The following is a 22,721-nucleotide window of genomic DNA, read 5'->3' on the forward strand; positions in this document are numbered from 1 at the left end:
GTCTGAGGATCTGACTGACAGTGTAGGGGAAGCTACTCTGAATTCAACTTGAACTACACTGCAGTTACCCTTGAGAGAAATATAGTTTGTCAAACTAAAGCTACTTTGAAAAACTACATCTAAACTACTTTGTCCAACACACAACAGTCAGTTACTAACAGATGACCAGTGTGATACACCGTGAAGAGACACATCTGGATGTGAGCTGGTGACTGGAGGGTTACTGGCATCATATCCAGGTCCCTACCACTGCCGTTGTGCCCTTGAGCAAGGCACTTAACCCCGAATTGCTCCAGGGGTGCTGACTTGGCTGACCCAGAGCCCAGTGTGTGTTGTCTCGGAGGGGGGGTGTGCAGTGTGTGTGTGTTGTCTCGGGGGGGTGTGTGCAAAAAGACCCATTCCAACAATTGATGTGAATTGATTGCATGGCAAATAAACAGTCTTTCTTTCAATGGCTGTCTGCTCCAACCTCTGAAGATCTTACCAGAGAAGGCCTCTGTAACAGTGGAACAGCACAGTTAGAGCTGATACCACCTATGTCTGTAACAGTAGAAGGTGTGTGTGTGTGCGTGTGTGTGTGTTTGATTGAAGGAAGGAAGATTGAAGGAAACAAGCAAGCCTGATTTACCAATTGATGTTGATGTCATTTAAACTATTAATTCAGTGAAAATCATTTACAGTCAGCTGGTCTCTCCATTTACAGGAAAAGCAGAGCTCTAGCCATGTTATTTGCATGTCAGCAATCTTGTGCTGCTCCTCAGTGGTCAGAAGATGTAACTGCATTCAGTGAAAGTGTTTGAGTAACAATACTAGATTTGTGCAATACTCTGGAGCCTCAATTTAGGCGAAACACACGCCGGTCAAATGCCGTGCCTCCACACCTGCCATTATATAGTGTTTAGGGGGCGTTACCTATGCTAATAACAAACAATCAGCCACTCCCTCCAATGTATGATTAAGTGGGATTCATCATTCAGCACACCTGGGTAAGAGCAGACTTGGATGGTTAAGAATGTTTGGTGCATCTGGAGTTGACTTCTCAGATTTTTTCTCTTAACAGAAAATTAAGAGAAAATATAAGAGACATTTAAGAGAATGTTGCTGCATGATGCCCATGCTCAGAGAGACACCAGACTAAACACACAACTCACACTGAGAGAAGAGAGGCTGCTTTTACACAACTACAGGAGGGAATACTGTCCAAATAGTGACTTTAACCTGCTGCTGACTGAATCAGAATACGTGTTCAAGAATCAACATTAAAAGTGAAAGTAAACTTCAGAAGCCATTCCAGAGGAGGGAAGGAGAGTGACTGGGTGAGAAAATGGCTTCCAGATTGTCTCTCCCGGAGGAGGATCTCTCCTGTCCCGTGTGCTGTGACATCTTTAAAGATCCTGTCATACTGTCATGTAGCCACAGCTTCTGTAAAGTCTGTCTGCAGAAATACTGGGAAACTAAGGAATCTCGGGAATGTCCAGTTTGTAGGAGAAGATCTGCAATGGCAAGACCTCCCTGTAACCTGGCTCTGAAGAACCTGTGTGAGGCCTTCTTACAGGAGAGAAGTCAGAGACCTTCAGCAGGGTCTGAGGTGCTCTGCAGTCTGCACAGTGAGAAACTCAAGATCTTCTGTCTGGAGGATAAACAGCCCATCTGTGTGGTGTGTCAGATCTCAAAAAAACATAAAAACCACAACTGCTGCCCTATAGATGAAGCTGCACAAGACCACAAGGTACAAAAACATAATGACAACATTTAAATGAGATCCAATTTCAACTTAGTGAAATATGTTATTTTGTTTATTTTTTATTGAAAAGGCTGTTCACTCTAATGATTACAGCATTTTGACCTTTGACACTTGTAGACAAGTGTACATGTCTGACAGAGAACTTTGCTGAAATAACTTTCTGTCATGCAGATACACTTGAGGTGCTTTTCATCCCTTAACCACAGTAGTAGAGCTACAACGCATTTACTGAAAATGTGTTTTGTTTCATTCCAGGAGGAACTCCAGGCTGCCCTGAAGCCCTTACAGGAGAAGCTGGAAGTCTTTAACAAAGTTAAACAAACCTGTGATAAGACAGCAGAGCACATCAAGGTAAGGATGTTGAGTCATAAGATAATACCACACTGCTGTGTAGATCTCTCTCTGTAGATGAGTAGATTTACATTTATAATGTTGAGTTATGTCATGAGTTAACACATTATAAAGCCATCATGTTCTCATAACTAGGACATGACATGTGTCTTACCAAAGCATGACAGTTAATCTCAATCCATAACATTTATATTCAGTGGTATTACTATACACACACAATTTTGTGTAAAGTTTGGTTAAAGGTTGGATGTATAATGGTTGAGTGCTATAAAAAAAAGATGAGTTTTGTGTATTTTTGTGAAAAATGTATCTCCCTATGGAATGAGTAATCAAACGTTATTACCATAATGTTGTAACAAGCCTTTTGGAGAGTTTGCGCAAATAATAATTGATATATACAAGTAAAATACAACACCACAACACCCATTGCAACTTAATGTGACTCTCTCTTAAAAAGTATAAACTATATCAATCAGTTAATGTGACAGTCAGATATTATAGTGAAACGTTCTCAACAGCAATCTGCACTATTGTCATAAACAATCTGTTTTACCAAAGTAGAAAACAACAGGTAGATGTAGAGCCAGATTCAAGATGAGATCATCTGAGATTTTGACATAATATCATTTTGAGAAAGATGCAGTCATAAGATAAATATCCAATGATTTCCAAAATAATGTAGTAAATTCCCTGTGGCTGGTACAGTATTTTATATATTACCCCCATGTCTCCAGAGTCAGGCCCAGCTCACAGAGAGGCGGATTAAGGAGGAGTTTAAGAAGCTTCACCAGTTTCTACAAGAGGAAGAGGAGGCCAGGATAGCTGCACTGAGGGAGGAAGAGGAGCAGAAGAGTCGGATGATGAAGGAGAAGATTGAGGGGCTGAACAGAGAGATATCATCACTTTCAGACATAATCAGAGCCACAGAGGAGGAGCTGAGAGCTGAAGACATCTCATTCCTGCAGGTCAGGACTGCTTTCATAAGTTATCATGATTTGATGGTTATTACGGATTGACTGATGAATATTGATTAATTGTGTAATTCAATCTGGTCTTGACTCTTTTGTCCCTCTTCAGAACTACAAGGTCACAGTGAAAAAGTAAGTGTTGTCCCTCCTGTCTCTCTCTTCTCTGTGGTTCTGAACTCAACCCCACAGCAGCACTGACTCCTGAATGTCCTTCCAGAACCCAGTACACACTGCCGGATCCACAGCTGGTCTCAGGAGCGCTGATAGACGTGGCCAAACACCTGGGCAACCTGCAGTTCAGAGTCTGGGAGAAGATGCAGGGGATTGTGACATATAGTGAGTATCAATTGAATATACAGACTTATAATAATAATTCATTAAATATTTCATACTAACAACAAAAGTAGGGAAATACCCTGTCTGATACAACTACAGTATTATGAATATGACATCATCGTTTGTTCATCATGGTCTCCACTTGGGGGTGGACGAGGGTGTAAACAACAAACACAGTATCAACAGAAAATGGATCTCTCTCTTTCAGCTCCTGTGATTCTGGACCCCAACACTGCCCATACAGATCTCATCCTGTCTGAGGATCTGACCAGTGTGAGAGAGAGTGAGGAGATACAGCAGCTTCCTGACAACCCAGAGAGGTTTGATAACTGTAGAGAAGTCCTGGGCTCTGAAGGCTTTAACTCAGGGACACACAGCTGGGATGTTGAGGTTGGAGACAATATATACTGGGAGCTGGGTGTGTTACCAGAGTCTGTCCAGAGGAAGGGAGGCATAGAGGATGGTTACTGGGGATTATATCTCTTCAGTGGTGAATACGGAGCATCATCCTCATCAGGGCCAGACACTCATCTCACAGTGAGACAGAAACCCCAGAGGATCAGAGTGCAGCTGGACTGGGACAGAGGAAAGCTGTCATTCTCTTACCCTAATAATAACACACACCTACACACGTTTACACACACTTTCACTGAGAGAGTTTTTCCATACTTTTACAATTTCTGTGATCTCCACCCTCTGAAAATCTTACCAGTGAAGGCCTCTGTAACAGTGGAACAGTACAGATAGATCTGATACCATCTCTGTTTTTAACAGTGAAACAATACAGTTAAAGCTGGTACCTTCCACTGTTACATACAGAGGGTGTGTGTGTGTGTGTGTGTGTGTGTGTGTTTACTCACACTGGCTGCGGAAGGTGCAGCGGCCAGGGATGTCAGTCTTCTTGAAATCACCCATGTCTGTAATAGTGGAACTTTTTTAGTGGAATATTTTTTACGAAAGAACGACATGAATACTTTTGTTCATGCACAAACCATATGAAGAGAATCAAATAATCTCCTGTGTTGTCATTTGATTTGATGTTTATTCAAAATCACATTCATGAAGCTAGCGTTAGTTCAGACAGGGCACTTTAAGTCGAACGGCGCAGCTGTCTGTCTGACAGCTGGTTCACACGTATGCTAAAACATCCATCACATGTTCAAGGGACAAGGCTTAAAAGCAGCCATGTTTTACACTCCATCATAGTGAACCAGTGTGATCGTACTGGCTATGAAGGTTTTGTGTGGTCGTCCCTCCCACCTCCCCCAGCCTCCACCTACTCAGTCTCTCTGTAGCCAACCTACGGGGGGGTTTGAAGTCATGGGCTCCCTGCCATACTGTTATTTGTATTTTATGGTTGTTTAAACTGCAGGCAGGGAGCTATACAGAGCAGATCCATCTCATTACGCCAAGCTTAAATGTATTACCGTTCTCATTAAATAAATTGTTTAACCAACGTGAGTGTCCTGACTGAAATTATATCCAGCACCATACCAGTGTCTACATATCTGAAAACTGCCATTTTCTACCTTCTGTAGTCAAAAGGATAAGAGAAAAGGTCCTAAGGAAATTACCCCCAATGATATACCTTTTGTCTTATATCTTTGACTCCAGAATGTAAAACACGCAGTTTTCACATATTTGTACTTTTATGTGTAAAGTGTCCCTTTAAAGCTGTTGCCATATTCTTAATGGGGGTACGGTCTGACAATATTCATTTTTATTCATATTCATTATTAATTGTTTTTCATTCCCTTTGCTCTCTCAACTTTGCATCTGTATCCTGCAAAAACATATGATTTGGAAAGGAACATCTCTTGCTGGCTCTCACAGTAATTGTCAATCATTCAATACTATCATTCTCCCATCCTCCAGTAGAGGGCAGAATATACCAAACATTCACTGACATGACTGACTAGCCGACACATATGAAGGCTTGTAGTTTATACACATTTTTGTTTCAACACAGAAAAACAATACAGAAGAAATCAACAGTAGAAAAAAAACACATATAGGAGGGGTGATGATTGTTGATAGTAGGTGGTCAGGGAATGGGGGGGTGGGGGGAGTGGTGGGGGGTCGTAGCTGTACCTCCTCCTGTCCCAAATCAACCCCTCGCTTCTACCCCTACACACCTCTAGATGGTCCCTGTTACGTCTCCACATTTGTGTGCGTCCAATTAGACCGTCGTCCGTCTCTGTTTAAAACTCCCGCGCACTCTTCAGAGGAAGAGGGGTGTGGTAGCATCGGTTAGCGAGTTTTCTGTCATTTGTTGCATCATAGTGTTGATATTCTACTGTCCTCGTAAAAGTGTCTGTCCTACCATTGTGTTCGCTGCCACACCTGTAGTTAGCCCCAGGGGAGGGTGAGTTAGGCAGGTAAGACGCCCATGGGCCCACCTCCATCACACAGGTTTGGTTTTGTTATATACATTCGGTTAGTTTGTCCAGGCGGGCGCCACCTCTTGTATTTTGGGTTTAAGGTAGGCAGGCAAGACTAGATAGCAGACATTTTCGTATTTAGAACAGAGAGGATTGGAATATTAGCTTTTCATTTATTTGGCGCCGTTTGGCGTCCTCCCCTTAGTTCCCTCTCTATGTCCCCCCCGTGTTGACTGGTTGCTTGTTGTTTGTAATATTGAATAAATCTGGCTTGTTGTTGCCATTTTACTCAGTCGTCCTAAGTTGTGTGTGTTGCACAACCACAGCACCAGCAGTCCTCAGCAGCATATACAGACACTCTATGTTACGTTCCCCCCCCTCTTATATCCCTAGACGTAGTATCTGGGGGGGTTCGTAACAGTCCCTGTCTCGGGGTGGAGGCTAGAGGTTGGTTCAGGATTAGGGGGTACCAGAGTAGCTTGAAGTGGGCTGGGAGGTCAGGGTTGAGCTCTGGGTCCCTGTCTGTCTGGTGTGTAGCTGTAGGCAGAGTTGCAGACAGGGTGAGGGTGAGGGGAGGGGAGGGGAGGGCTCTTCTACCTAAGAGGAGGAGTCTCTGCTGAGGTGAAATAGTGAGACGGTGGAGAGATGGAGGACAGGTGGAGGAGGGAAGAGACTCTTTATGTCTCTGGACATTCACCTGCAACACAAACATGAAGAGATGACAGTGAGGGGAGGAGTTGGACAACTGAAATATAGAAGTGTGTGTGTGTGTGTGTGTGTGTGTGTGTGTGTGTGGTAGGCGTACCGTGCTTGGGCAGGATAGCGATGTTGTCAGGGAGGATGCTGGTATCCAGGGAGAACTGCATGAACGTCTGCTGCAGAGCAGCGCTCGCCTCAGAGGTACGACCTGCAATCACAACACAACCAGGTTAATACACCATGACCACAACCACAACAAGACCAGGTTAATACACCACAACCACAACACAACCAGGTTAATACACCACGACCATGACAACAACACGACCAGGTTAATACACCACAACCACAACACGACCAGGTTAATACAAGATGACCACAACCACAACACAACCAGGTTAATACACCACAACCACAACCACAACACAACCAGGTTAATACAAGATGACCACAACCACAACACAACCAGGTTAATACACCACAACCACAACCACAACACAACCAGGTTAATACAAGATGACCACAACCACAACACAACCAGGTTAATACACCACGACCACAACCACAACACGACCAGGTTAATACACCACAACCACGACCACAACACGACCAGGTTAATACACCATGACCACAACAACAACACGACCAGGTTAATACACCACGACTACAACCACAACACGACCAGGTTAATACAAGATGACCACAACACAACCAGGTTCATACACCAAGACCACAAACACAACACGACCAGGTTAATAGGCCACGACCACAACCACAACACGACCAGGTTAATACACCACGAGCACAACCACAACACAACCATCTTAATACACCATGACCACAACATGACCAGGTTTATACAGTATGACCACAACATGACCAGGTTAATACACCATGACCACAACATGACCAGGTTAATACACCATGACCAGAACACGACCAGGTTAATACACCACAATTAACTCAAAACCCTCAAGAGGACCTGATTAATTTCCAAAACCAGGACTAAGCAGAGATAGACAGACTTACTGTAGAGTTTGTTGAGGACCTCAGACACTCCATCCTTGGTCTTGACAGTGTGAACGAGAGCAAAGTCATCATACTGGACATTAACCACTCTCATGTCATTTACATTGTTCCAGCCTGAGGGAGAGAGAGGGAGGAAGGGAGGGAGGGAGAGAGAGAGAAAGAGAGAGAGAGAGAGTGTGAAGTTACAACATTAAAAAGAGCCTTGTCATAGACACAGAACAGATTGTAGGTGACATAAAGATTGAAGGAAACAAGCAAGCCTGATTTACCAATTGATGTTGATGTCATTTAAACTATTAATTCGGTGAAAATCATTTACAGTCAGCTGGTCTCTCCATTTACAGGAAAAGCAGAGCTCTAGCCATGTTATTTGCATGTCAGCAATCTTGTGCTGCTCCTCAGTGGTCAGAAGATGTAACTGCATTCAGTGAAAGTGTTGAGTAACATTGTGTAGCAATAATAAATGAAATCATCTGTCACTCAAGCCCCGCAGTCTCTCCAGTACACATTGATGCAGTTTCCTGGTCTATCAAAGCCCCGCCCCTGCCCTGACTTACCAGTCAGAATACAGGAAGCAAAGTTCAGTGCGTTAACAGTGTCAACAGTCCTCTCTGACAGACACTGAGATTCAACTGCCTGCTCAGAGAGACACCAGACTAAACACACAACTCACACTGAGAGAAGAGAGGCTGCTTTTACACAACTACAGGAGGGAACACTGTCCAAAATAGTGACTTTAACCTGCTGCTGACTGAACCAGAATACGTGTTCAAGAATCAACATTGAAAGTGAAAGTAAACCTCAGAAGCCATTCCAGAGGAGGGAGGGAGGGTGACTGGGTGAGAAAATGGCTTCCAGATCGTCTCTCCCAGAGGAGGATCTCTCCTGTCCCGTGTGCTGTGACATCTTTAAAGATCCTGTCATACTGTCATGTAGCCACAGCTTCTGTAAAGTCTGTCTGCAGAAATACTGGGAAAAGAAGGAATCTCGGGACTGTCCAGTTTGTAGGAGAAGATCTGCAATTGCAAGACCTCCCTGTAACCTGGCTCTGAAGAACCTGTGTGAGGCCTTCTTACAGGAGAGAAGTCAGAGACCTTCAGCAGGGTCTGAGGTGCTCTGCAGTCTGCACAGTGAGAAACTCAAGATCTTCTGTCTGGAGGATAAACAGCCCATCTGTTTGGTGTGTCAGATCTCAAAAAAACATAAAAACCACAACTGCTGCCCTATAGATGAAGCTGCACAAGACCACAAGGTACAAAAACATAATGACAACATTTAAATGAGATCCAATTTCAACTAAGTGAAATGTGTTATTTAAAAAAAGAAATCTGACCTTTGACACTTGTAGACAAGTGTACATGTGAGAACTTTGCTGAAATACCTTTCTGTCATGCAGATACACTTGCGGTGCTTTTCATCCCTTAACCACAGTAGTAGAGCTACAACGCATTTACTGAAAATGTGTTTTGTTTCATTCCAGGAGGAACTCCAGGCTGCCCTGAAGCCCTTACAGGAAAAGCTGGAGGTCTTCAACAAAGTTAAACAAACCTGTGATAAGACAGCAGAGCACATCAAGGTAAGGATGTTGAGTCATAAGATAATACCACACTGCTGTGTAGATCTCACTCTGTAGATGAGTAGATTGACATTTACATTTATAATATTGAGTTATGTCATGAGTTAACACATTATAAAGCCATCATGTTCTCATAACTAGGACATGACACGTGTCTTACCAAAGCATGACAGTTAATCTCAATCCATAACATTTATATTCAGTGGTATTACTATACACACACAATTTTGTGTAAAGTTTGGTTCAAGTTTGTTTGTATAATGGTTGAGTGCTATAAAAAAAAGATGAGTTTTGTGTATTTTTGTGAAAAATGTATCTCCCTATGGAATGAGTAATCAAACGTTATTACCATAATGTTGTAACAAGCCTTTTGGAGAGTTTGCGCAAATAATAATTGATATATACAAGTAAAATACAACACCACAACACCCATTGCAACGTAATGTGACTCTCTCTTAAAAAGTATAAACTATATCAATCAGTTAATGTGACAGTCAGATATTCTAGTGAAACGTTCTAAACAGCAATCTGCACTATTGTCATAAACAATCTGTTTTACCAAAGTAGAAAATAATAGGTAGATGTAGAGCCAGATTCAAGATGAGATCATCTGAGATTTTGACATAATATCATTTTGAGAAAGATGCAGTAATAAGATAAATATCCAATGATTTCCAAAATAATGTCGTAAATTCCCTGTGGCTGGTACAGTATTTTATATATTACCCCCATGTCTCTAGAGTCAGGCCCAGCACACAGAGAGGCAGATTAAGGAGGAGTTTAAGAAGCTTCACCAGTTTCTACAAGAGGAAGAGGAGGCCAGGATAGCTGCACTGAGGGAGGAAGAGGAGCAGAAGAGTCAGATGATGAAGGAGAAGATTGAGTTGCTGAACAGAGAGATATCATCACTTTCAGACATAATCAGAGCCACAGAGGAGGAGCTGAGAGCTGAAGACATCTCATTCCTGCAGGTCAGGACTGCTTTCATAAGTTATCATGATTTGATGGTTATTACTGATTGACTGATGAATATTGATTAATAGTTTAATTCAATCTGGTCTTGACTCTTTTGTCCCTCTTCAGAACTACAAGGTCACAGTGAAAAGGTAAGTGATGTCTCTCCTGTCTCTCTCTTCTCTGTGGTTCTGAACTCAACCCCACAGCAGCACTGACTCCTGAATGTCCTTCCAGAACCCAGTACACACTGCCGGATCCACAGCTGGTCTCAGGAGCACTGATAGACGTGGCCAAACACCTGGGCAACCTGCAGTTCAGAGTCTGGGAGAAGATGCAGGGGATTGTGACATATAGTGAGTATCAATTGAATATACAGACTTATAATAATAATTCATGAAGTATTTCATAGTTACAACAAAAGTAGGGAAATTCCCTGACTGATCCAACTGCAGTATTATGAATATGACATCATCGTTTGTTCATCATGGTCTCCACTTGGGGGTGGACAAGGGTGTAAACAACAAACACAGTATCAACAGAAAATGGATCTCTCTCTTCAGCTCCTGTGATTCTGGACCCCAACACTGCCCATCCACATCTCATCCTGTCTGAGGGTCTGACCAGTGTGAGATACAGTGAAGAGACACAGCAGCTTCCTGACAACCCAGAGAGGTTTGATGACTATACAGAAGTCCTGGGCTCTGAGGGCTTTAACTCAGGGACACACAGCTGGGATGTTGAGGTTGAAGACCATAGAGACTGGGAGCTGGGTGTGATACTAGAGTCTGTCCAGAGGAAGGGAGACATAGAGGATGGTTACTGGGGATTATATCTCTTCAGTGGTGAATACGGAGCATCATCCTCATCAGGGCCAGACTCTCCTCTCACAGTGAGACAGAAACCCCAGAGGATCAGAGTGCAGCTGGACTGGGAAAGAGGAAAGCTGTCATTCTCTGACCCTGATAATAACACACACCTACACACGTTTACACACACTTTCACTGAGAGAGTTTTTCCATTCCTTAACAATTTCTATGATCTCCACCCTCTGAAAATCTTACCAGTGAAGGCCTCTGTAACAGTGGAACAGCACAGTTAGACCTGATACCATCTCTGTTTTTAACAGTGAAACAGTACAGTTAAAGCTGATACCTTCCACTGTGTGTGTGTGTGTGTGTGTGTGTGTGTGTGTGTGTGTGTGCGTTTACTCACACTGGCTGTGGAAGGTGCAGCGGCCAGGGATGTCAATCTTCCTGAAATCACCCATGTCTGAAATAGTGGAACTTTTTTAGTGGAATATTTTTACCGAAAGAACGACATGAATACTTTTGTTTATGCACAAATCATATAAAGAGAATCAAATAATCTACTGTGTTGTCATTTGATTTGATGTTTATTCAAAATCACATTCATGAAGCTAGCGTTAGTTCAGACAGGGCACTTTAAGTCGAACGGCGCAGCTGTCTGTCTGACAGCTGGTTCACACGTAATAGATTAGATTAGATTCAACTTTATTGTCATTGTGCAGAGTACAAGTACAGAGACAACGAAATGCAGTTAGCGTCTAACCAGAAGTGCAAAATAGCAGAAAGTGCAATGAACAGTATTTACAGGTAGTGCAATATATGAACAATAAGTAGTGCAGTGTAGCAGTATATGAGTAGCAGTAGCATTATAGCAGAATAAATAGTTACAGTATAAACAGTGTAGCAGCATATGAGCTGTATAGGTAATGCATTCTAGCAGTATATATGTATTAACAGTAACATAGGTAGATAGCGGAATAAATATAAATATGGAATGCCGTATGAACAGTATAAACAGGTATGTACAGTATGTGCAGATATGTGCAGTGTATTAACAGTAGTATTAAAGACAATATAGGGATATGTGCATTATGTGCATTATGAACAGTATGGACAGATATGTACAGAAGAGCAGTGGTATTGAGTAAGAGCAGGGGAGGGGAGTAGTAGTGCAATTGTCCGGGTGGGGGGGTTGCAGGGGTTGCAGGGGTTGGTAGGTTGTCAGGTAGGTGCAGTGTTCAGGTTCAGTAGGGTGACAGCCGCAGGGAAGAAGCTGCCTCTGAACCTGCTGGTTCGGGTGCGGAGAGACCTGTAGCGCCTCCCGGAGGGGAGTGGGGTGAACAGTCTATGGTTGGGGTGAGAAATGTCCTTGACGATGCTGCGTGCCTTACGCAAGCATCGTTTGCCCTAGACAGCCTCAATGGAGGGGAGTGAGGAACCGGTGATGCGTTGGGCAGTTTTCACCACCCTCTGCAGTGCTTTCCGGTCAGATGCCGAGCAGTTGCCATACCATACTGTGACACAGTTGGTAAGGATACTCTCGATGGTGCAGCGGTAGAAGTTCACCAGGATCTGAGGAGACAGATGGACCTTCTTTAGTCTCCTCAGGAAGAAGAGACGCTGGTGAGCCTTCTTTATCAGAGTGGAGGTGTTGAGGGTCCAGGAGAGGTCCTCAGAGATGTGGACACCCAGAAACTTGAAGCTGGTGACTCGCTCCACCTCAGTCCCGTTGATGAGGATGGGGGTGTGTGCGCCAGCTTTAGACTTCCTGAAGTCCACAATGAGCTCTTTGGTCTTCCTGGTGTTGAGAGCCAGGTTATTGTCGTTGCACCACACTGTTAGGTGCTGGACCTCCTCCCTGTAGGCCGACTCATCGTTGTTGCTGATGAGACCAATCACCGTTGTGTCGTCTGCAAACTTAACAATGGTGTTTGAGCCATGTACAGGTGTGCAGTCGTAGGTGAAGAGGGAGTAAAGGAGGGGGCTCAGCACACAGCCTTGTGGAACGCCGGTGTTCAGGGTGAGGGTTGAGGAGGTGTGGTTGTGTACTCTGGGGAGACACTGAGCGTCGCGATGCATGCGCGCCGACATCTTGGTCGTTGTATGCAAAAACATCCATCACATGTTCAAGGGACAAGGCTTAAAAGCAGCCATGTTTTACACTCCATCATAGTGAACCAGTGTGATCGTACTGGCTATGAAGGTTTTGTGTGGTCGTCCCTCCCACCTCCCCCAGCCTCCACCTACTCAGTCTCTCTGTAGCCGACCTACGGGGGGGTTTGAAGTCATGGGCTCCCTGCCATACTGTTATTTGTATTTTATGGTTGTTTAAACTGCAGGCAGGGAGCTATACAGAGCAGATCCATCTCATTACGCCAAGCTTAAATGTATTACCGTTCTCATTAAATGAATTGTTTAACCAACGTGAGTGTCCTGATTGAAATTATATCCAGCACCATACCAGTGTCTACATATCTGAAAACTGCCATTTTCTACCTTCTGTAGTCAAAAGGATAAGAGAAAAGGTCCTAAGGAAATTACCCCCAATGATATACCTTTTGTCTTTTATCTTTGACGACAGAATGTAAAACACGCAGTTTTCATATATTTGTTCATTTACATGTGTAAAGTGTCCCTTTAAAGCTGTTGCCATATTCTTAATGGGGGCGCGGTCTGACAATATTTATTTTTTATTCATATTCATTATTAATTATTTTTCATTCCCTTTGCTCCCTCAACTTTGCATCTGTAGCCTGCAAAGACATATGATTTGGAAAGGAACATCTCTTGCTGGCTCTCAGTAATTGTCAATAATCATTCAATACTATCATTCTCCCATCCTCCAGTAGAGGGCAGAATATACCAAACATTCACTGACATGACTGACTAGCCTACACATATGAAGGCATGGAGTTTATACACATTTTTTATTTCAACACAGAAAAATATTACAGAAGAATTTAACAGTACAAAAAAACACATATAGGAGGGGTGATGATTGGTGATAGTAGGTGGTCAGAGAATGGGGGGGTGGGGGGAGTGGTGGGGGGTCGTAGCTGTACCTCCTCCTGTCCCAAATCAACCCCTAGCTTCTACCCCTACACACCTCTAGATGGTCCCTGTTACGTCTCCACATTTGTATGCGTCCAATTAGACCGTCGTCAGTCTCTGTTTAAAACTCCCGCGCACTCTTCAGAGGACGAGGGGTGTGGTAGCATCGGTTAGCGGGTTTTCTGTCATTTGTTGCATCATAGTGTTGATATTCTACTGTCCTCGTAAAAGTGTCTGTCCTACCATTGTGTTCGCTGCCACACCTGTAGTTAGCCCCAGGGGAGGGTGAGTTAGGCAGGTAAGACGCCCATGGGCCCACCTCCATCACACAGGTTTGGTTTTGTTATATACATTCCGTTAGTTTCTCCAGGCGGGCGCCACCTCTTGTATTTTGGGTTTAAGGTAGGCGGGCAAGACTAGATAGCAGACATTTTCGTATTTAGAACAGATAGGATTGGAATATTAGCTTTTCATTTATTTGGCGCCGTTTGGCGTCCTCCCCTTAGTTCCCTCTCTATGTCCCCCCCGTGTTGACTGGTTGCTTGTTGTATGTAATATTGAATAAATCTGGCTTGTTGTTGCCATTTTATTCAGTCGTCCTAAGTTGTGTGTGTTGCACAACCACAGCACCAGCAGTCCTCAGCAGCATATACAGACACTCTATGTTACGTTCCCCCCCCTCTTATATCCCTAGACGTAGTATCTGGGGGGTTCGTAACAGTCCCTGTCTCGGGGTGGAGGCTAGAGGTTGGTTCAGGATTGGGGGGTACCAGAGTAGTTTGAAGTGGGCTGGGAGGTCAGGGTTGAGCTCTGGGTCCCTGTCTGTCTGATGTGTAGCTGTAGGCAGAGTTGCAGACAGGGTGAGGGTGAGGGGAGGGGAGGGCTCTTCTACCTAAGAGGAGGAGTCTCTGCTGAGGTGAAATAGTGAGACGGTGGAGAGATGGAGGACAGGTGGAGGAGGGAAGAGACTCTTTATGTCTCTGGACATTCACCTGCAACACAAACATGAAGAGATGAGAGTGAGGGGAGGAGTTGGACAACTGAAATATAGAAGTGTGTGTGTGTGTGTGTGTGTGTGTGTGTGTGTGTGTGTGTGTGGTAGGCGTACCATTCTTGGACAGGATAGCGATGTTGTCAGGAGGATGCTGGTCTCCAGGGAGAACTGCATGACCTTCTGCTGCAGAGCAGCGCTCGCCTCAGGGGTACGACCTGCAACCACAACACGACCAGGTTAATACACCATGACCACAACCACAACAAGACCAGGTTAATAAACCACAACCACAACACAACCAGGTTAATACACCACGACCACGACCACAACACGACCAGGTTAATACACCACGACCATGACCACAACACGACCAGGTTAATACACCACAACCACAACACGACCAGGTTAATACACCATGACCACAACCACAACACAACCAGATTAATACACCACAACCACAACACGACCAGGTTAATACACCACGACCATGACCACAACACGACCAGATTAATACACCACGACCACAACCACAACACGACAAGGTTAATACACCACGACCACAACCACAACACAACCAGGTTAATACACCACGACCACAACCACCACACGACCAGGTTAATACACCATGACCACAACCACAACACGACCAGGTTAATACAAGATGACCACAACCACAACACAACCAGGTTAATACACCACGACCACAACCACAACATGACCAGGTTAATACACCATGACCACGACCACAACACTACCAGGTTAATACACCACAACCATGACCACAACCACAACACGACCAGGTTAATACACCACGACTACAACCACAACACGACCAGGTTAATACAAGATGACCACAACATGACCAGGTTATTACACCATGACCACAATACGACGGTTCATACACCAAGACCACAAACACAACAGGACCAGGTTAATAGGCCACGACCACAACCACAACACGACCAGGTTAATACACGATGACCACTGTCTCCCAGGAATTTAGGCTCTATACAGAACCCCCGACCAACCCTCAGATAACCGGTTATGGATCCTCAGCCTGAGGGGTCTTACCCTGTCAGATGCTGACTGGTCCTATGTAGGTTGGTGTCGGTTAGATTCACTCCGCTGTTAACGGTCTACATCCCATAGTTCCTCCCATATCTTCCTCTACCCACCTCAGCTGAACTGAAAAATCTCCCCAAACCTAAAACCTGTACACAGAAGTGGGTAGTCTCTATGGTTAACGACCGCTCTAATCTGATATGAGTGCCAGTTGGTGTGGTTGCGGATAAAGGGTTTATCGGTAAGGATAATTTACCCAAAGGAGGTAATAAGCGGCCAGATATAACCCTTCAGATCCTAAGATGTATTATGCACAGCAATCTATAATATTTTATGTTACCAGGAGGAGGTAAAAGGCTTATGAGGGATGGAATGACTAAAAATATATAAAAATAACAAAATAAAAATAATAATAATAATAAATAAATAAGTAAATTAAAATTAAGAATTAAAATTGAGAAAACTGTTCCTTTAAATGCAGGTCAAATTCTTTAATGATGGATTAAAACATTGCAGCATTACAGGCAGAGTGATAAAATGGTAAAATGCTAGTATTCAAAAATGATAAAAATTAGAAAATAATAAAACCTATCAGTCTGCCTGTGAAATTTAGAGAAGTCCCAGTTTCACTCCGTCGAGCATAGCCAGTTCCTCTATCCGCCAGAGCTGTTGTACAAACAAAGGTCCTCCAAGGTCCTCCGTTGTGCTAGTGTGGCGAGGCCGACAGTCAGAATTCAATCAGAGTGTGAGCTCCGGACAAGGAGATCCTGCTCGGTTGCTAGAGTATGAAAAACTCCAGTTTCCACTCCGGGGTAATCTTCAGCACACTCAGTCCTGCTCCGGTCCTTCAGGTGTTACGCTCTGCAGCGGGGAATGACCGTTGTACTGCTCCAGGGAGCTCTTTTTATAGTTTGCAATGGGGCTTTCCTTTACCCCCACCCTTTCTTATCTAATTCATTTTGTCAGGCATTGAATTCTATCTAGTTCATTACATCACCCTGAGTTCGCACCCATGCTTAGTCATGGGCATAAGGGCACCTGTTGTTATGTCTACTAGACATACTTATCACTCTCCTGCTCAAACATGGACTCAAGGCCACTTCTTTTTGTGGACTTCTGCAATCCTACTCTATTTTTGTCCCATACTAATCTATGCCTTTCTCAAAGTTAACATTTAGTACATATGGTATACAATTAACATTAGCACACATGATTAGCCTACTTCAGTAATCATCCCTGAGTAAGAATTATACAGTCAAACATTAGTATGGTGGCCTACTTCAGTAATCATTTCTGAGTAAGAATTATACAGTCAAACATTAATGCATTTGGTTGCCTACTTCAGTATCAGTTAAACCGTGATCACTACGAGGTCCAACTAGATGACCCGGAGTCATACACTACCCTTATCATTTCTCTTATTCAGTTTTGCCTTTTGCACATATTTGAACCCATTTATCAATAACCAAGTATATATAAATTTGACTCAACTTATCATTAATCAGTTACACTCCTTTGAATCAACTTATCATTAATCAGTTACACACATTCGAATCAACTTATCAGTTACACACATTTGAATCAACTTATCATTATAAGCAGTTATGCAATTGCACCTATTTTAAGGATAGATCAAAGATAAAATGTGTTTCAGGAACATCCGCAGCCGCGGTGTCACTCGTCAGGTTGGGCCCCCAGCTGCTAAGCTTTTTCTCTTTCTAGCAGTGTCATGGTGATTCACCAACATTGCTCTCAAACCTCGGGCCAATCCTGCTATGCTTAACTGGGTAACGCTGGGAATGGTGTTTAGGCCGGGAAAAGGCCATACTAATCTCGCCCTCGGCGACACCACAACCACAACACGACCAGGTTAATACACCACAACCACAACCACAACACGACCATCTTAATACACCATGACCACAACATGACCAGGTTAATACAGTATGACCACAACACGACCATCTTAATACACCATGACCACAACATGACCAGGTTAATACAGTATGACCACAACATGACCAGGTTAATACACCATGACCACAACATGACCAGGTTAATACACCATGACCAGAACAGACCAGGTTAATACACCACAATTAACTCAAAACCCTCAAGAGGACCTGATTAATTTCCAAAACCAGGACTAAGCAGAGATAGACAGACTTACTGTAGAGTTTGTTGAGGACCTCAGACACTCCATCCTTGGTCTTGACAGTGTGAACGAGAGCAAAGTCATCATACTGGACATCAACCACTCTCATGTCATTTACATTGTTCCAGCCTGAGGGAGAGAGAGGGAGGGAGGGAGGGAGGGAGAGAGAGAGAAAGAGAGAGAGAGAGAGTGTGAAGTTACAACATTAAAAAGAGCCTTGTCATAGACACAGAACAGATTGATGCAGTTTCCTGGTCTATCAAAGGCCCGCCCATGTCCTGACTTACCTGTCAGAATACAGGAAGCAAAGTTCAGTGTGTCAACAGTGTCAACAGTCCTCTCTGACAGACACTGAGATTCACCTGCCTGCTCAGAGAGACACCAGACTAAACACACAACTCACACTGAGAGAAGAGAGGCTGCTTTTACACAACTACAGGAGGGAACACTGTCCAAAATAGTGACTTTAACCTGCTGCTGACTGAACCAGAATACATGTTCAAGAATCAACATTGAAAGTGAAAGTAAACCTCAGAAGCCATTCCAGAGGAGAGAGGGAGGGTGACTGGGTGAGAAAATGGCTTCCAGATCGTCTCTCCCAGAGGAGGATCTCTCCTGTCCCGTGTGCTGTGACATCTTTAAAGATCCTGTCGTCTTGTCATGTAGCCACAGCTTCTGTAAAGTCTGTCTGCAGAAATACTGGGAAAAGAAGGAATCTCGGGAATGTCCAGTTTGTAGGAGAAGATCCTCAATGGCAAGACCTCCCTGTAACCTGGCTCTGAAGAACCTGTGTGAGGCCTTCTTACAGGAGAGAAGTCAGAGACCTTCAGCAGGGTCTGAGCTGCTCTGCAGTCTGCACAGTGAGAAACTCAAGATCTTCTGTCTGGAGGATAAACAGCCCATCTGTTTGGTGTGTCAGATCTCAAAAAAACATAAAAACCACAACTGCTGCCCTATAGATGAAGCTGCACAAGACCACAAGGTACAAAAACACAATTACAACATTTAAATGAGATCCAATTTCAACTTAGTGAAATATGTTATTTTGTTTATTTTTTATTGAAAAGGCTGTTCACTCTAATGATTACAGCATTCTGACCTTTGACACTTGTCGACAAGTGTACATGTCTGACAGAGAACTTTGCTGAAATACCTTTCTGTCATGCAGATACACTTGAGGTGCTTTTCATCCCTTAACCACAGTAGTAGAGCTACAACGCATTTACTGAAAATATGTTTTGTTTCATTCCAGGAGGAACTCCAGGCTGCCCTGAAACCCTTACAGGAGAAGCTGAAGGTCTTCAACGAAGTTAAACAAACCTGTGATGAGACAGCAGAGCACATCAAGGTAAGGATGTTGAGTCATAAGATCATACCACACTGCTGTGTAGATCTCACTCTGTAGATGAGTAGATTGACATTTACATTTATAATATTGAGTTATGTCATGAGTTAACACATTATAAAGCCATCATGTTCTCATAACTAGGACATGACACGTGTCTTACCAAAGCATGACAGTTAATCTCAATCCATAACATTTATATTCAGTGGTATTACTATACATACACAATTTTGTGTAAAGTTTGGTTAAAGTTTGGATGTATAATGGTTGAGTGCTATAAAAAAAAGATGAGTTTTGTGTATTTTTGTGAAAAATGTATCTCCCTATGGAATGAGTAATCAAACGTTATTACCATAATGTTGTAACAAGCCTTTTGGAGAGTTTGCGCAAATAATCATTGACATATACAAGTAAAATACAACACCACAACACCCATTCAACTTAATGTAACTCTCTCTTAAAAAGTATAAACTATATCAATCAGTTAATGTGACAGTCAGATATTATAGTGAAACGTTCTAAACAGCAATCTGCACTATTGTCATAAACAATCTGTTTTACCAAAGTAGAAAATAATAGGTAGATGTAGAACCAGATTCAGGATGAGATCATCTGAGATTTTGACATAATACCATTTTGAGAAAGATGCAGTCATAAGATGAATATCCAATGATTTCCAAAATAATGTAGTAAATTCCCTGTGGCTGGTACAGTATTTTATATATTACCCCCATGTCTCCAGAGTCAGGCCCAGCACACAGAGAGGCAGATTAAGGAGGAGTTTAAGAAGCTTCACCAGTTTCTACAAGAGGAAGAGGAGGCCAGGATAGCTGCACTGAGGGAGGAAGAGGAGCAGAAGAGTCGGATGATGAAGGAGAAGATTGAGGGGCTGAACAGAGAGATATCATCACTTTCAGACATAATCAGAGCCACAGAGGAGGAGCTGAGAGCTGAAGACATGTCATTCCTGCAGGTCAGGACTGCTTTCATAAGTTATCATGATTTGATGGTTATTACTGATTGACTGATGAATATTGATTAATTGTGTAATTCAATCTGGTCTTGACTCTTTTGTCCCTCTTCAGAACTACAAGGTCACAGTGAAAAGGTAAGTGATGTCCCTCCTGTCTCTCTCTTCTCTGTGGTTCTGAACTCAACCCCACAGCAGCACTGACTCCTGAATGTCCTTCCAGAACCCAGTACACACTGCCGGATCCACAGCTGGTCTCAGGAGCACTGATAGACGTGGCCAAACACCTGGGTAACCTGCAGTTCAGAGTCTGGGAGAAGATGCAGGGGATTGTAAAATATAGTGAGTATCAATTGAATATACAGACTTATAATAATACTTCATGAAGTATTTCATAGTTACAACAAAAGTAGGGAAATTCCCTGACTGATCCCACTGCAGTATTATGAATATGACATCATTGTTGGTTCATCATGGTCTCCACTTGGGGGTGGACGAGGGTGTAAACAATGAACACAGTATCAACAGAAAATGGATCTCTCTCTTTCAGCTCCTGTGATTCTGGACCCCAACACTGCCCATACAGATCTCATCCTGTCTGAGGATCTGACCAGTGTGAGATACAGTGATGATAGACAGCAGCTTCCTGACAACCCAGAGAGGTTTAATAACTATAAAGTCCTGGGCTCTGAGGGCTTTAACTCAGGGACACACAGCTGGGATGTTGAGGTTGGAGACAATACAGGCTGGTTCCTAGGTGTGTTATCAGAGTCTGTCCAGAGGAAGGGAGGCACAGCGGGTGGTTACTGGGGATTATATCTCTCCAGTGGTGAATACGTAGCATCATCCTCATCAGGGCCATACACTTCTCTCACAGTGAGACAGAATCCCCAGAAGATCAGAGTGCAGCTGGACTGGGACAGAGGAAAGCTGTCATTCTCTGACCCTGATAATAACACACACCTGCACACGTTTACACACACTTTCACTGAGAGAGTTTTTCCATTCCTTATCAATTACTGTGATCACCCTCTGAAAATCTTACCAGTGAAGGGCTCTGTAACAGTGGAACAGTACAGATAGATCTGATACCATCTCTGTTTTTAACAGTGAAACAGTACAGTTAAAGCTGATACCTTCCACTGTTACATACAGAGGGTGTGTGTGTGTGTGTGTGTGTGTGTGTGTGTGTTTTTACTCACACTGGCTGCGGAAGGTGCAGCGGCCAGGGATGTCAGTCTTCCTGATATCACCCATGTCTGTAATAGTGGAACTTTTTTAGTGGAATATTTTTTACGAAAGAATGACATGAATACTTTTGTTCATGCACAAATCACATAAAGAGAATCAAATAATCTACTGTGTTGTCATTTGATTTGATGTTTATTCAAAATCACATTCATGAAGCTAGCGTTAGTTCAGACAGGGCACTTTAAGTCAAACGGCGCAGCTGTCTGTCTGACAGCTGGTTCACACATATGCAAAAACATCCATCACATGTTCAAGGGACAAGGCTTAAAAGCAGCCATGTTTTACACTCCATCATAGTGAACCAGTGTGATCGTACTGGCTATGAAGGTTTTGTGTGGTCGTCCCTCCCACCTCCCCCAGCCTCCACCTACTCAGTCTCTCTGTAGCCGACCTACGGGGGGGTTTGAAGTCATGGGCTCCCTGCCATACTGTTATTTGTATTTTATGGTTGTTTAAACTGCAGGCAGGGAGCTATACAGAGCAGATCCATCTCATTACGCCAAGCTTAAATGTATTACCGTTCTCATTAAATAAATTGTTTAACCAACGTGAGTGTCCTGACTGAAATTATATCCAGCACCATACCAATGTCTACATATCTGAAAACTGCCATTTTCTACCTTCTGTAGTCAAAAAGATAAGAGAAAAGGTCCTAAGGAAATTACCCCCAATGATATACCTTTTGTCTTTTATCTTTGACTACAGAATGTAAAACACGCAGTTTTCACATATTTGAACATTTACATGTGTAAAGTGTCCCTTTAAAGCTGTTGCCATATTCTTAATGGGGGCGCGGTCTGACAATATTTATTTTTTATACATATTTATTATTAATTATTTTTCATTCCCTTTGCTCCCTCAACTTTGCATCTGTAGCCTGCAAAGACATATGATTTGGAAAGGAACATCTCTTGCTGCCTCTCAGTAATTGTCAATAATCATTCAATACTATCATTCTCCCATCCTCCAGTAGAGGGCAGAATATACCAAACATTCACTGACATGACTGACTAGCCTACACATATGAAGGCATGGAGTTTATACAC

At 43.3% G+C, this 22,721-nt stretch overlaps 2 protein-coding genes across 2 annotated transcripts; both read left to right on the plus strand.

The window, feature by feature from the left end:
• Positions 1–1,324: 1,324 nt before the first annotated feature.
• Positions 1,325–4,405, plus strand: LOC310804964 (E3 ubiquitin-protein ligase TRIM39-like; the record flags this gene model as incomplete). The annotated part of the gene is made up of 6 exons (XM_083670428.1): positions 1,325–1,729; positions 2,000–2,095; positions 2,830–3,060; positions 3,173–3,195; positions 3,281–3,399; positions 3,608–4,405. 6 exons carry the CDS (start codon positions 1,325–1,327, stop codon positions 4,144–4,146), a joined length of 1,413 nt encoding a protein of 470 aa, XP_083526554.1. The 3' UTR covers positions 4,147–4,405.
• A 3,678-nt stretch (positions 4,406–8,083) lies between these two features.
• On the plus strand, positions 8,084–22,046 carry LOC310816706 (uncharacterized protein). Its single transcript, XM_083686984.1, has 12 exons — positions 8,084–8,760; positions 8,989–9,084; positions 9,825–10,055; positions 10,168–10,190; positions 10,276–10,394; positions 10,602–11,135; positions 18,679–19,091; positions 19,362–19,457; positions 20,197–20,427; positions 20,540–20,562; positions 20,648–20,766; positions 20,975–22,046. The coding sequence occupies exons 1-12, from the start codon at positions 8,356–8,358 to the stop codon at positions 21,505–21,507; spliced, it is 2,823 nt and encodes a 940-aa protein (XP_083543110.1). The 5' UTR covers positions 8,084–8,355; the 3' UTR covers positions 21,508–22,046.
• The last annotated feature ends 675 nt before the right edge of the window (positions 22,047–22,721 follow it).

This window comes from Argentina silus (genome assembly GCF_951799395.1).
Source record: "Argentina silus genome assembly, chromosome: 1".
NCBI classification, from domain to species: domain Eukaryota; kingdom Metazoa; phylum Chordata; class Actinopteri; order Argentiniformes; family Argentinidae; genus Argentina; species Argentina silus.

What these genes read in the sequence shown, in the direction of transcription:
- LOC310816706 (XM_083686984.1), top strand. Translation starts at nt 8,356, where the DNA reads ATGGCTTCCAGATCGTCTCTCCCAGAGGAGGATCTCTCCTGTCCCGTG. An exon ending in TGTAACAGTGGAACAGCACA is followed by an intron (nt 11,136 to 18,678) that starts GTTAGACCTGAT and finishes GAGGGTGACTGG; the next exon opens with GTGAGAAAATGGCTTCCAGA. An exon ending in AAGCTGCACAAGACCACAAG is followed by an intron (nt 19,092 to 19,361) that starts GTACAAAAACAC and finishes GTTTCATTCCAG; the next exon opens with GAGGAACTCCAGGCTGCCCT.